Genomic DNA, 15,173 nt, shown 5'->3' on the forward strand with positions numbered 1-15,173 from the left:
TTATTATATTATTATTATTAATTCTTCCTCCTTCCTTGTACAGCCAGAGGACCTGGGAGTCCTGTGCTACTTCAGAGGGAAAACATGGGAAAAAATGCTGCATAAAGCATGGCAAAGTTTAACAGAAATTAGGGAATTTTTGGAAAGTCAGGTAATAGGGGGAAGTTCGACCTTTTTAAAACTGATGAAAGCAGACTGGAAAAAGCAGCAAAAAGCAAAATATCACCCCCATCCTGTCTCCTTCATAGAGGGGCAGTGGGAGGAGCTGCCCTTGCCCATGGCTCATTTTGATGAGTGATTTCCACATGGATCACCCCAAAGTGAGGAGCCCAAAATCCAGTGCCCAGAATTTTGCTGTATTTACCATTTTCGCGGTGTTTTGGTGCCCTGTCTTTGGTGCTGACTGTGCCAGGCTGTCAGGGCTTGGCCCCAGCTGAGCCCCACAGAAGCACAGGCTCAGCCCAGGGAATGGAATGAGGGAGGGAATGGGGGTAAAAGTGAGAAAAGTCATGGCTTGAGACCACAGAATGTTTGGGAAGGGACCTTAAATCCCATCCAGTGCCACCCCCTGCCATGGGCAGGGACACCTCCCACTATCCCAGGGTGCTCCAAGCCCCGTCCAGCCTGGCCTTGGGCACTGCCAGGGATCCAGGGGCAGCCACAGCTGCTCTGGGCACCCTGTGCCAGGGCTCAGCACCCTCCCAGGGAGGAATTCCTTCCCAATATCCCAAACTCTGGCAGTTTAAGTCCATTCCCTGTGTCCTGTCCCTCCATCCCTTGTCCCCAGTCCCTCTGCAGCTCTCCTGGAGCTCCTTCAGGCCCTGGAAGGCTGGAGGGAGATGAAGCTGAGCACCCAAACACTGGGGTTTATTAGGAGAGGAGAACACTTCCAGTGCCCCCAGATTGTTCCACCTCTCCCCCAGCACCCTCAGCCACCAATCCTCACCCAGGACATTGGGGACAACTCCCAGGTGAGCCAGGACAGCCAGGGGTGTCCCTATTCCAGGGCCAGCAGGGGGGGAACAACTCTCTCCCCATTTGGTGTCTCTTTGGGATACACTGAACTTGTGCTTTGAATTCAGCCAGTGAAGTCATTCTGGGGGCACAGCCCTGAATTTGTTCCCCCTCCACTTCCACAGACACAGACTGCAAGAGCAGCTTAGGTTTGAACTGCCTCATTTATCACCCATCCAAACAAACAGCCTGAAGCAATTGTGTTCCAGACTTCCAGCTGCCTCCTGGGACTCTGGATGTGAATTCCTAGAAAATACCAAAACATTCCTTTAATAGGAAACACAGCTGCAGTTTTTAGTGGTGGCTGCTCCCCAGGGTCAGAGCAGCAACACCCACCTGTCCTCACCTCCTGCAGCCACTCAGGAAACTCAGAGAGGTGAAACAATTCCTCCATGGCACAGCAGAAGTTGTTCCACAGGAATTTTCAGCAGAGACAGAAGCCCCACTCATGTTTTTTGTTACCTACATTATTTTCTCCTGGCTCATGTAATTCACATGCAGCAGAACATCTCCAAAATGAGAGAAAAATGAGTTTTCCTGAGTGCTGAGAGGATGCAGCTGGGTGAAAAGAACAGGAATGGAAATGGTGGGAGAGGATGAGGAGGGCAGAGCAGCTGCAGGCAGAGCTCACAGTCATGTCCTGCCCATTTCTAACACAAACCTCTGCAATTCTTTCAATATTGGTGATTTTATTACAAGAATAGTTTAAGACAGAAAAAAAACAGCGGCAAACCCAAATATCCTTAAAATATTTAATATGCAATCCTGAAGTAAGAGACTTTACAAGCCTCAAATGTTAAATAACCTCTTTGCTGGCTGTGGTTGCACAGCACTCAGGATGTGCTGATCTTTCACACCAACAACTCCACTCTCCTGCACTCTGACATCCAGCAGCAGTGCAGAGATGAAAAGGAAATGTTTCCTTCCATTGTTTTATTGCTGTCTCATCCCACTGATAAGGTGGATTTTAGTCTGCTCAAGTTACCTCTAAGTTTGGCAGGGACAAAACCTCTTGTCCTCCCCAGTTACTGTTTATCCACATAAATTCTGCTGATTTCAGAAAGGAGAATGAATGAATGAATGAATGAAAGAAAAAATAAATATTCTAATGCAGGAAATACATTGACCCATACAATTAATAATCATTAACTTGGAACATTAATTGCATGACTCAGAGTGTGTGAAGTTTCTATTTAAAAACCCCCAGACCTGCAGAACACAGAGGCCAGGGGGTGGGGGTGTCTGAGGCCTTCAGACACTCTGAGCTGGCTCTGACTTCAAAGGATGAATCACCAGGATCTGGTTGGTATCAGCAGGACTGGCCTGCACAATGAAGAAATAAATGAGCCCACTCAGCCCTTCCCTGGAGGGGTTTCTGTCTCTTGGCTCCAGGGAAATGATGCAGCTTGTCTGCAAGCAAACTTTTTAATGTTACATAAACCAAGGAAAACATATTTATACAGCAAAGGTTTCCTGAAATAGCCCCTGGAATTTTGAACAGAGCAACCATTCTTCCCAGAGTTTCAGGATATATTTCAGCAAGAACAAAGACACACTTAGAGTATTTTCCTTTTTACTCTTTCCATCCAATCTGGGTACAGCAGCCAATGCTGTGTCCATCACAAAGTTAAACAGTTCCATAGTGCAGAGCAAGCCTGGAGAATCCTGAATGCAAACAACCCCCAATTATTTGATGCAGACATCAGAATCTGCAAACAATAAAAAGTTGGTTTATAGCAACATGAGACTGGCTGCCAGGGGATAAAATACTGATCCTCCTGGCCAGCCTCTTGTACAATCAAGTTTCACTATTTAAAAGCAGTTCTAGCAGAAGGAAAAGCAAAACTTCTGAGGTTACCACTGGTGCTTCCAAAGAGCATCACCCGACCTTCAGGCACCACCAACGGCCCCGGGAGCTTCTCGTTTGCTTTTAATTAAGTGCTTTATTCATTAAGAGGTTCAACTCCTGCAGGGTGTGTCTCAGGCCAGGGTGGGAGCCACAGCTCTGCTGTCAGGCTGGAGGTTGATGAGGGAGTTGCTGGCCTGGGCCAGCTCTGCAATGGACACTCGGCCTCGCTGCTTGATGTACTGGGCCACGGCTGCCATCTCCTCTGCAGTGATGTAGATGAACTTTCCCCTGTCATCAATCACACCTGCAGGGCAGAGAGAGCAGTGAGAGGCTCCCCTCACCTCCCCCAGGCATCACTCACTGCTTTGGGAGGGGATGACTCCATACCTAGGCCAGGCAGGATTTTCTCTCTTGGCCACTGCTGGGTGCTGGAGCAGCAGCCCAGGGCCCTGGGAATGCTCCTTTTGCTCAAAGGAACACCTGGCACTGGGAACAGCTGGCTGGGAGATCCACAGCAGCTGCTGCAGGGATCCCAGCATGTCCTGAGCTGGAGGGGACCCACCAGGATCACTGATCCAGCTCCTGGTCCTGCACAGACACCCCAACAATCCCACCCTGTCCCTGGGAGCGTGGTCCAGACTCACCTGGAGCTTTGGCAGATTTGGGGCAGTGCCCAGCACCCTCTGGGGGAAGAACCTTTCCCTGATGTCCATTAATCTCCCTGACCAGCCCCAGCCATTCCCTGGGTCCTGTCCCTGTCCCTGTCAGAGATCAGAGTGGCCCCTGGGGAGGAAGCTGCAGAATTGGATCAATCTGCCCTCAGCCTCCTCTTCTCCAGGCTGAACAAGCCAAGTGCCCTCAGCTGTTCCTCACATGGATTCCTCTCCAGACCCTTCCCCTTCCTTGCCCTGCTGTTCTGGTGTTCATGTTCCCAGCTGAGGCAGCTGGGCAGAGCAGGAGGATCCAGGAGGGCACTGAGAGCCCTTGAGGGACCCAGCTCAGCCTTTCCAGCTTCCCCTCTGAAGGGAATGCAGCTCACTTCCCATATTCCTGTGGCTCCAGCCAGACTGAGAACACAACTCTGGTTTTGTGTATTCCACTGAGGCAGAGCCTCCCTGGCTTTGGGCAATGCCAGCCAGGACAGCACACATCCTTCTCCCTGCATCCCAAGCACTTGTGGGGCATTTGAAAGGGTTTCCACATTGCTGAGACATTTCTGGGGTATTTGAAAGGGTTCCCACACTGCTGAGACAGTTGTAGGGCATTTAAAAGGGTTCCCACATTGCTGAGACAGTTGTGGGGCATTGGAAAGGGTTCCCACATTGCTGAGACAGTTGTGGGGCATTGGAAAGGGTTCCCACATTGCTGAGACAGTTGTTCTCCAGCTACCAGCACAAGATCAGGTCAAGAAATGTTTGTGCTGGCACCTTCCCCTACTTCACCCTTGCCCAGCTCTAAACCAGCCTTGTTCCTGCTCAGTGTCTGCTGCAATTCCAGCTTGGACAGGGCTGGGAACCAGCACTTCACTGGCTCCAGCATCCTGCAGTGCTCTGGGATGTCTGCCTCTCCCACATGCCATAGCCCAGTCCTGCCTTTAACCACCAGGCTTGGAAACCACCCCAAATCACCCCAGGGATCCTCTCAAATTCAGATTTCAGAAGGCTCCATTTGCAGCTGGCTGCTCAACAACCCCAAAAAGGCCTTCAGCAGATGAGTAAATAAATAAAATATAAATCTAGCTATCAGGTCCCACTAGATCCTTATAAATAGATTAAACTAGATAGATTAAAATTATTAAATTTAAAAAAATGTATCGATAAAAATTATAAAGAGATTAAACTAGATAGACTAAACTTATAAAACTAGATCCTACTAGATCCTTATAAATAAAATATAAAATATAAAAACCCATTTGCAGCTGGCTGCTCAGCAACCCCAAAAGGCCTTCAGCAGATGGGTAAAGAAATAAAATATAAAATATAAATCTAGCTATCAGGTCCTACTAGATCCTTAGAACTAGATCCTTATAAATAGATTAAACTAGACAGATTAAACTTATAGATTAAATTTAAATTATTAAAATTAAAAATATATCGATTAAAATTATAAATATATAGATTAAAATTATAAATAGATTAAACTAGATAGATTAAACTCGATTAAACTTATAAAACTAGATCTTACTAGATCCTTATAAATAAAATATAAAATATAAAACCCATTTGCAGCTGGCTGCTCAGCAACCCCAAAAGGCCTTCAGCAGATGGGTAAAGAAATAAAATATAAATATCTAGCTATCAAGTCCTACTAGATCCTTAGAACAGGAATGACACTGGAATTCTCTCTCTGCCACAGGGAAGGCATTTTCTGCACCAGCAGCATCAGAAAGATCCCCTTGGTGCTTTGGCTGTCACCTGTCAGGGTGCCATCTGCCAGCAGGTCCTGGATTCTGTTAATTGCATCCTGTGCAAAGAGAAGAAGGAGTAACAGACTGATCAAAAGGGAAACAAAAACCATTTCACACGTTCAGATCAGCTCCAGAGGTTTACCTTGGGATCCCTCAGGGTGAAGGAAGTCAGTACTCCCACACAGAGAGATGGAATCAGCCCTTTGTCTTAGAGGGATGATTTTTTGTTGTATTTTTGGGATGTTCCAATTAAATTCCCTACCCCTTAAAAGAGATTTTTATTGCCATTACTTGGCTGTTTTAAGGAGCAGGGGGTTATAGGAATCTTCCCATGGAAAGGCTGTGCAGTGCCATGAAGTTCCATGAAGCACAGAGGTCCTTGCTCAAAAATTCCATGTTTTTTCTATCTTTTCCTGCCCCTCTTAGGAGCAAACCTCTCCTATCAACCCAAAGCAGCAACTAGCTGAATTTATGGCTGGGTTTACTCTACAGTTACTCCAAGCAGGCAATTCCACTGCACCTTAACTGTTGGCTTCTACAGCTCTACTTCTCATTTTCTTGCTGTTATATGACTGCAGAAGGAAATTATAATTTAAATTTTAACCAGATAAATTCCTGCAATAACCCACTGCACATTGGTACTTCCACCCCAAAAGTCAGATTATTTTTTTACCTGTGTCCTTAAACCCAGATGTGAAGCCAAGTCCTCCAGCTGGATAACCTTGGTTTTCTGTGGGGACAAACAAGAGTGAAGCTGATGAATGAGACAGCTGTGATTTTTTTATTTTTTCCCATTCCAATAAAAAATGCATTAACCAGACAAGGCAGAACCTGTTCCTTTAAGTAACTTTTCCTTTCCTGTGATGAAAAACTCTGAGGTTACCTAAAGCAGGGAGCTCTGTGGAAAGACTGAGTGCTCTGACCCACTTAGGGCAAGACTAAACCCATCTGCCAGCCTTGATCCTGGACTTTTCCTTACCCTGGGATGAGCACAAGGAACAGCCATGACTCTGCTCCCCCTCCTCCTGAGTTTCTCAGCTGCTACCTTGAATTTCCAGAGTGTTTTATCAAGATCCCTTTCTTCTTTCAGGGATCTTTCAAAGCACCTTTTAAAACCATCACTGGTGTGTATCAGCACTTACATAAAAGCCAGGCAAGACTGGCAGCATTAAGGGCTTTAGCTCTGTTTTACTGATGTCATGTGTATTAATGCCACAATAATCTTCCTAAGCAAGCCAACACCTTATTAAAATTGTCACTGCTGGAACTGCACATTGTCATTTTGCTTTTTGACAGATTCTTCCTGCAGCTCTTCTCAGTCAAGGCACAGCCACCACTTCTCCCATCTGCTTTTGTGCTTCTCTGGAGCTCCAGAGAAAACACCTGCAGGGTTGGTCTGGAGCTACTTGGTTCCTGTTTTCTTCTCTGCCAAAGTTTTAGGAATTCATCTGTTTAGCTGCAGTGTTTGTAAGGAGCTTGGAAAAGACCAAAGTGTTGGAGAGCCCAGTTAATATTCAGGTTTACATTCCTAAAATCCATGTATGCACAGCCACAGGAGCTGCATCTCCATGAACAAATTAAATACTTGAAACAATCAAATCCTTTGTTTCTGGTCTTGAGAGCATACTGGGAGGCCACTGAAGAAATCAAGAGAGGCTGAAACAGATGAATCTTTTTCATTAATAAAACCAGACCCCAAAGAAGGCACACACAGATTTAGCAGCTGTGAAGTTTGATGCAGCCAAGCTAGAGAACTGAATACCATGGACTGAACACATGGAACTGGAACCAGTCCATGGAATTCAGTTCTCAGAGCTGGGAACTGCCAACATTCGTCACATCTTCTTCTAAAGGGACTGGGGGGGCTGGTGCAAAGCCACATGAACATGAAAAACAGGACTTAAACCTTCCCTTCAAGATATTCCCCCCTCAATGACCAAGCTGAGTGGAAGCTTTCCCAGACAGATCCTGCTGGGAATGAGAGCCCAAGGGGGTGGGGTGGGCTGAGGGTGCACCCCCCCACACTCTGGAATACAACATGGGAATAAAACACTTCTCCACATGCATCATGTTCTAGAGACAGGCTTAACTTCCCTTCAGCAACAAAAACACATCCACATTTTCCTGAATTAATTTCATTTTAGGGGTGATGCTGCTGCTGTCCTCAGCAAGAGGCTGCATTTTGCTCCCAACACCCTTAAGAATGAAGAACAGGGTGAGCTACCTCCAGTCAACGATACCAGCATAAGAAATTATTCAAGAGAAGAGCTAAATTCAATTTTATTTTTTAAAAAAATGCCAATTACTCTTAATTTATACATTTTTTTCCTGACAGCTACGAGCAGCTCAGCACCGCTTCCTGTCAATGGTTTCTGTGAACAGAACAGAAGATGAGGGCAATACATAATCTATACATTAAGCACACTTTCAAGATTAAAGAAAAATACTTAAAACTTGTGAAAGAAAGCAATGCCCCAGTTCTGCAGCTCAGCTCTGCAGAGGAAATCAGGTGTCAAATATTCAGACTTCGGTTTCCAGCCCAAGTTTAATTTCTCTGACGTCAAGATGAAGTGACTGATAGAGAATTTTGTGCTGAAACACTCAACTGGGAGTTTGTGACTAATCTGGTCCATCCACCACAACCCCAGGGGCAATGGGCAGAGCCTGCCCTGGCTGTGTCATGCCCTGGAAAGCTCCCAGGGCTTGTATGGGACACTGGGATCTCTTTTTTTACCTACAGAGGTAAAAGGGAGGCAGAGAGGAGCCCAGCAGAGCTCTGCTCTGAGCTCCTGTCCAGAACTGCCTGGCAATCACTCCAAAGGACTCCCCAAGGAGAGGTAGGCATGAGGAGGAGGAGTTATCTCTGAATCTGCTGTAAATTCAGGGTTTTGCTGGGATAATGGATGTGCAAAATGTGAGATTTTGGGATAGAAAATGATTAGCAGCTCACTGAGCTGGTGATACCAGCAGCAAGGGATTTGCTGGCTGGAGAAGCCTTTCACACAGGTCACACATCCTGAGAGTTCAGATTCCAGTGAAGGAAGAAAGGGATTCATTAGGAAAAAAGATTTGCATGGCAGTGCTGGAGTGAGAGGAGAAAAAATGCATCTGACCTTTGAAACAGCAATTTGCCCTCCCAGATCAAAAGCACAAATGAGCCCAGCCCAGACTTTAAAAGCCCAGCCACACAATGGGATGGAAAGGAGACTGACACACCCTGGTTAAAACAAGGCAGCTGCTTCTTAATCTGCCCTCCTGAACATAAAGAACCACTGGAAGCTGCATGGATAGAAAAAAGTGAAGGAATCACAGGAAAAGTTGGGATTGAGCTTTCCAGTGCTCAAAACCACCCTCCAGGTAGAGCAGCTCTCCTTCCTGCTGAGCTCATGTGGAGAGACTGTTTCTAAATCAGTGGCTGATGCTCACAAACAAAAAAGCCTGAATGCCCCAAATCCCAATCCACAGCACACACTGCTTCCATGCACTCTGAGGGAGATCCACCAGGCCATATCCTGCCCAAAGCCAGAACCCAGCTGGAATGAAATTATTTTAGATAATTGTGTTTGTGCTGGTTCAGCAAATAACACTTATGGAAGGGATCTCTTTTGTTACTTGTTGAATATTTAAATAAATGAAAGAGGAAGTAAAGATGTCTCTCTTTGACCAGAGGTGTTTCACAGCATCTAAGGAGAAAAACCAAAGGCACCTTACCTTGACATATTCCAGGAATTCCATGAGAAAGCTGCGAGACTGGAGACAGCAAGGAAAACAATTATTAGTTTGAATTCATGAGCATTAAATGCATCAAAAACTTGCTGAGGATAAATACTATTAAAGTCTTCAGACTGCATAATTCCCAAGTTTTAACTACACACACTGAGATATTGCACTAGGAAGAAAAATAATCTAGATTTAATCTTCATTTCTGACAGATATTTTCTGAGACAGAACGTGGCTCAGGTAAAATTTAGATATTTCCCAAAAGGTTATCATACAATTTTTAATTCTTCCCATCATAAATACCCTGAAACAACCACATCTGGGTGAGTTTAAGCATCATTAAGTCACACCCCCAGGACACTGTGTGCAGAGGAAAACCCAGAGTGAGTCAGGAGCTGCAGCTGCACAGCACCTGTGGAGGCTGAAGCATTTCAGAGCCATGCACCTGAAAGCCAGGGAGCAGCTCCACTGCAGAAGCAATGCAAACACTGGGCACTGAAGCCAAAAAGAGATCAGGTTCCTCTGGAAGCCCAGGAATCCATCAGCCTTAATCAACTGGTGAGCTCTGGAGTCAGGAGCTTGGTTTTCAGCACAAGGCAGGGTCAGCTTTGCTAAGAGGACACTGAAAGGCTTCAGTACTTCAGCCACCACGAGGTCAGAGTGACTGCTTCATTTCCTTCTCATTTCTGCTGCCTCCAAATAACTCTGTACCTGTTATTATTTCTGAATGTGACTTTTAAATCACCTGCAATTCAAGTTCTAGCTCTCCTAACACCCCTCAGGTTGAGATGCAGGCATCTCAAACTCTTTTAGGTGAGGAACCCAAAACCTTCTCTCTCCTGACCTGGAGGGAGATGAATTTCTCCTTGACATGGCCAATCACCACATTCCAGCTTTAAAGGGTGTTTGAAGTGGAACACAGCAATATTTAGGGATAATCTCATCTCCTAACAGGACAGGGACAGATTTTTGAAGGAATTGTCAATAAAAGTGTGCATTTTTTGCTGTTCTCTGCAATTCCCCATCAGCAGACAGAACTTCTCTTGCTGTTAATCCTGGTGTGATGGAGGAATTTTTCTTGATGGGAAGGGGTCCATAGTGAGAAGCTGTAATGAGTCAATGGTGCTTGACATTGGGCACAAAGCCACTCTCAGTCACACTAAAGCAAATCCATTTAATTCCAGAGTCTCTTCAGCACAGCAGCAAATGCACACATGGCCCCGAAATAAATCCTTCCCAAGAAATGCACTGGACAGCTCAAATTGGCAGCTACAGCCCAAGAGCAATTCCAGGACGTGAGAGCAAATAAATTGTGTCTAACAGGTTTTCAGCAGACAAAACAAGAGCAAAACTTTTTCAGGTTTGCTGTGATTTTATATCAAATATCACATTTTAACCACCATCCCCAGCAGCTCTGCAGGCAGCCACAGGAGCAGCAGTGTGGGTTGGTCCTGAGGATTCTCTTATCAGAAGCCTTTAGAGACAAGAGATTGGTTTTTAATTTGATTTCACAGCAGCTCTTTTGGTGTAGAAAATAAAGCCAAACCCAAATAATTGCCCTCAAAGTCTGTGGGCACTTTCAAACTCCAAATTCAGCTTTACTGGCTCAGTTTCTGTGGGTAAGGCAGAGTGCTGACAGTGAGAGATTATCTGAATTCTAGAATGAGTTTTATTTCAGTTCTTACACACAGGGAGGTCAGAACTCATTTCCAGTTCTCTCAGAACTCTGAAATACCCTGTAGGAGTCTGGTATGAGGAACAGCAGCATTCCCCAGGAAATATTCCAGGGTTAACCTGTGCCACAGACACAATTCAGCTTTCACAAGCAAAAACCTTTGGCTGACTCCTACTTTTCATTTCATTTTACATGAGACAGAATGCAGCAAGTCTAACAGGAGAACTGCAGAACCAGCTTCACATACCTGCTCCTCTGTCATTGATTCTTCAACCCCTTCCTCTTCAACCACAAAACTCTCCTTCAGCTTCAGGTACTCTTCATATTCTCTCTTCTCCTCTTCTTCCTTGGCCTTCCTTTTTTCCTCTTCCTGGACAGAAAAGATGCCAAGTGGTCAGTTTGCCCTTTCCCAAATCAGGTTTGAAGTGAAGCAGCATCTTCCTTCTCTGCAGCCAGCACATAAAAAGTTTTTTAAGCCGAGTCTAAGTTATTAAGCTGAGTCTAAGCTGTCCCTTGATGGCACAATGAGTTTCAGGAGCCACCCTTGAGGCAGTGACCATCTCACAGGCAGGGCTGGCTCTTAGCAGAGCTGGCAGAAACCCTCTTAAATAGCAACCTGCCTGCTTCATTTGCATCAATCTGCTGCTCCCCACAGGAAGTCTCTGCCCCTCCCTGCACTCTGATGCAACATTCACATTTTTGGTGACTGGCCCCAGGTCTGCTCTGCCACTGCAGGACACTGGAGTGCTCACAAGGATCAGTGCTGGAAAGTTTCAAGTAAAATCAAGTTATCAAGGAAAATCTTATGAAAAATTTCTTCTTACATGGATAATAGATAAAATTAAATAATATCTAAATTATTATATAAAATGTTTTAGGCACAGGATGTGACTGTATTAACAAAAGGAGTTTTTTACTTCACTTTTCGTTTGTTAAACAAAAGCTTTAGGCTTTTGTTATCTGCAATAAAAAAAACTTCATACTTATATTGAAATAAATATTGAAGCTTTAAAGGCCACAATAAAGTTGCCCCTCCTGCAATTTGATGCAAAATTCACATTTTTGGTGACTGGCCCCAGGTCTGCTCTGCCACTGCAGGACACTGGGAGTAAAAGTTTCAGGTAAAATCAAGTTTTCAAGGAAAATCTCTTTCTTATGAAAACTTTCTTCCAGCAAACTGTGCCCACATGGGTAATATATAGAATTAAATCATATCTAAATTATATATAAAGTGTTTTAGGCACACAGACAAGACATGATTGTATTAAGAAAAGGAATTTTTTTCATGTTGTTTGTGAAACAAAAGCTTCAGGCTTTTAGGCAATAAAAAACCTCATGGCCTACCCTGAAATAAATATGAAAGCCTTAAAAGCTCAATAAAGCTGGCCCAGAAATGTCCAAGGCCAGCATCAGCGACCTGGTGATGCCTGGGTCTGTGCAATTCACACCTTCACCAATCAAAATTGTGATTTAGTGTTTGGGAAAGTGACAGACTGCTCAGAAAATGTTTCAAATAAGAACTGCTTTTTACTGGGAACTCCTAAATTTGCAAGTTTCTATTATTTTCATTTCAAAATTGTTATGTTTTTCTCCAAGAGAAAAAAAAAAAACCAAAGAGTATTTGGTCCTGTTTTTATTTAAATATAAAAAATTAGATTATATAAATAGAATTAATATATAAACCAGTTTTATTTTTATATAAATATATATATAGATATAAAAATACATAGAAATAGAAATAAATAAATTTTCTAAGTGCTTGCCATGCTGTATCTTGGCCATTGATGTGGTAATTGCTGCCTTAAGGAGCTGGAATGTAAATATTTGCTCCATCAAAACAGGGAGAAACAGGAACAGGTCATTCAGTATATAGAAAATTTATCTATAGTAAAAAAATGTATTTTGGTAAAACACAAAGAGTATTTGGTCCTGTTTTTATTTAAATATAGAAAAAAATTATATGATATAAATATAATTAATATATGAAACCGTTTTATTTTTATATAAATATATCAAATATATAGATATAAAAATATAACTAATATATAGAACATACAAAATAGTTTTATTTTTATATAAAATATAAAAATATAAAAAATAGAAATTATAAAATATATAAAAACTATACTAAATGTATATAAATAGAATATATAAACCAGTTTATTTTTATAAAATAAACAAAATATGTAAAAATATATAGATATAAAAATATATAAAATAAAATTAACATATAAAACATATAAAATAGTTTATTTTTATCAAATATATAAAATATATAGATATATTTATCAAAAAGAATTAATATATAAACAAGTTTTATTTTATATGTATTAAAATATATAAAATATAGATCTAAAAATAGAATTAATATATAAAACATATAAAATAGTTTTTATATAAATATATAAATATAAAAATATATAGCTATAAATATATATAAATAGAATATATAAAACATAGTTTTTTCTATAAATATATAAAAGTATAAAGATATAAAATATATAGAAATAGAATTAATATATAAAACATAGAAACCAGGTTATTTTATATAAAAATATAAATATAGAAAATATATAAAAATGTATATATAGAAATATATATATACATAAAATAAAAGAATAGATAAATAAATATGAAAAAAATTTCATCAAATTCCCAGAAAGTCAGGGGAAAGAATCCTGCCAACATCCAAGAATGAGGAAAACAGGACTGAAAGGACCTTTGTGTCTCTGCAAAGCCAAAGCCAGTTTTTAAAACTGCTATCTCATGAAAAATCTCCAGATCTGGGGAAGCACTAGAGACAGAACAAGATCATTTTTGGGTCATTCATCACCACAAGAATTAATCCAAGAGCAGATTTTTCCTTATGTGCACTCCAGATGCCAAGAACAGCAGAACCACATTTCACCTGGAAGCACTAGCAATTGCTCTTTTCTTTAAGTGCATTCAATTTCATCTTGATCCTGGAAGGACAAGAATTCCCCTGCTCTATTAGAGAGGTTGTACCTCAGCAGGATTTGAAAGGAGGAAAAAGAAAAAAAAAAAAAAAAAACAATCACAAAACCTCCAAATTGCTTTGGTAAATAATTTCTAGATGGTTCTGTAAAAAAAGAAAAAAAGAGAAAAGATCAGAAGACACTGTCCCATTTGTAACTGAGAGCAACAACAATTAAAACACATTTTCCTGCTTCTGGAAGGTCTGAAAAAGGAGCAAGTCCCCTTCCTGTGCTCCTTCCCCAGCTGAAAAGCAGCACCTTGCAGGTTTGGAGTATCCCAGCAGGTTCCTACCAACATTTCCATTCCCAGCAAGGCAGAAGAGCAGAACACTCAGCCACCACCCCTCTAGTGCCAAGAGGATTTTGTTTTCCAGATGCTGAATTTTGCTCAGCAGAGCATTTCCAGGGGCTCTAAGGCACTGCTTTGGCAGCCCTCAAAGCTTCCTGCTGCTTGTAGCTTTCTCCAGAACACTAAATATTTCCAGCTGCTTTTTCCCCTCCCATCTAAAAATTAAAAATTCATGAAGATCCTCACATGCTTTACAACCTAAATTCACCTATGATTCAATCTGTAGGGAAAAAAAAAAAAGGATTTATCCAAACTGCAGCTTGGTTCAGAGCAAGAGGAGAAATGACTTTGCACAAGTGCCCAGGGAGAAGCAAGGTGGAGGCTGAGCAGGGGAACCCTGGCACTGTCAGGATGGCTGAGAATATTGATTTATATTTATTTAGAATATTTATTTATATTTATTTAAAATATTTCTATTTACTTAGAACGTTTCTATTTATTCAGAATATTTTTTGTTTGACCATGTCTCTAACCCTCTCCTCTCACATGCTCATGGAGCAGCTGTGTGGGAGCTGCAGGGTCAAATTCAGGCAGCAAAATTCCCACAAAATTCAAGTGTGTCCATACAAATAACCCAGAAACACCCCCAGCCCCTCAGGGTCTCTCACACACTGAGCTCAGAATTTCCTGCCAGGCAGAGAGAGGGCACTGAGCTCCAACCCACCTTTCAAACCCCTCATTTGGGCACTCAGGTTCCTTCTGAGCTCCAATCCACCTTTCAAACCCCACATTTTTGGCTCTCAGGTCCCTTCTGAGCTCGTGGCTCAGAGCAGAGAGTGGCTGGGCCACCCCCCAGCCATGGGTGGGGTGCTGGGGAAATCCCAGCAGATGGAAATGTGGTAACTGCAGATGCTCATCTTCAGCTGCCTGCTTTTATTTCTTTTTTTTAGTTTTTATTTCTTTTTCTTTATTTTTGAAGCAGGCTTGTCTCTCTCCTCACCCATCTCAATGTTACCCAGACTGGGGGCTTGAACAGGATAAAGATTTTCTTTTTGATTAGTTTATTCCACTGCATGTGAAGAACAAACTATCCCACTTTGACCACATCTTTATTGAACAAATAAATAAATAAATGAGGCACTCAAACCTTTGCTTTCTGTTCTTTTTCTCACCCTGCCCACCAAGGACCTGGATGTGTTTTGAGGCTCCTTTCACCCTCTGTT

General features: G+C 42.4%; 1 protein-coding gene across 1 annotated transcript in view; it reads right to left on the bottom strand.

The window, feature by feature from the left end:
* Positions 1-1,752: 1,752 nt before the first annotated feature.
* DDRGK1 (DDRGK domain containing 1) overlaps positions 1,753-15,173 on the bottom strand; it is a 37,240-nt gene continuing 23,819 nt past the window's right edge. Inside the window, exons 5-9 of the mRNA XM_030239286.2 lie at positions 10,913-11,035; positions 8,982-9,020; positions 5,944-6,000; positions 5,278-5,326; positions 1,753-3,167 (exon numbers count right to left, since the gene is read on the bottom strand). Of these exons, the coding sequence (XP_030095146.2) occupies positions 2,995-3,167; positions 5,278-5,326; positions 5,944-6,000; positions 8,982-9,020; positions 10,913-11,035 (441 nt within the window). The 3' untranslated portion in view covers positions 1,753-2,994. The remainder of the gene's footprint in view (positions 3,168-5,277; positions 5,327-5,943; positions 6,001-8,981; positions 9,021-10,912; positions 11,036-15,173) is intronic.

Source organism: Serinus canaria, chromosome 4 (assembly GCF_022539315.1).
Source record: "Serinus canaria isolate serCan28SL12 chromosome 4, serCan2020, whole genome shotgun sequence".
Classification (NCBI taxonomy): domain Eukaryota; kingdom Metazoa; phylum Chordata; class Aves; order Passeriformes; family Fringillidae; genus Serinus; species Serinus canaria.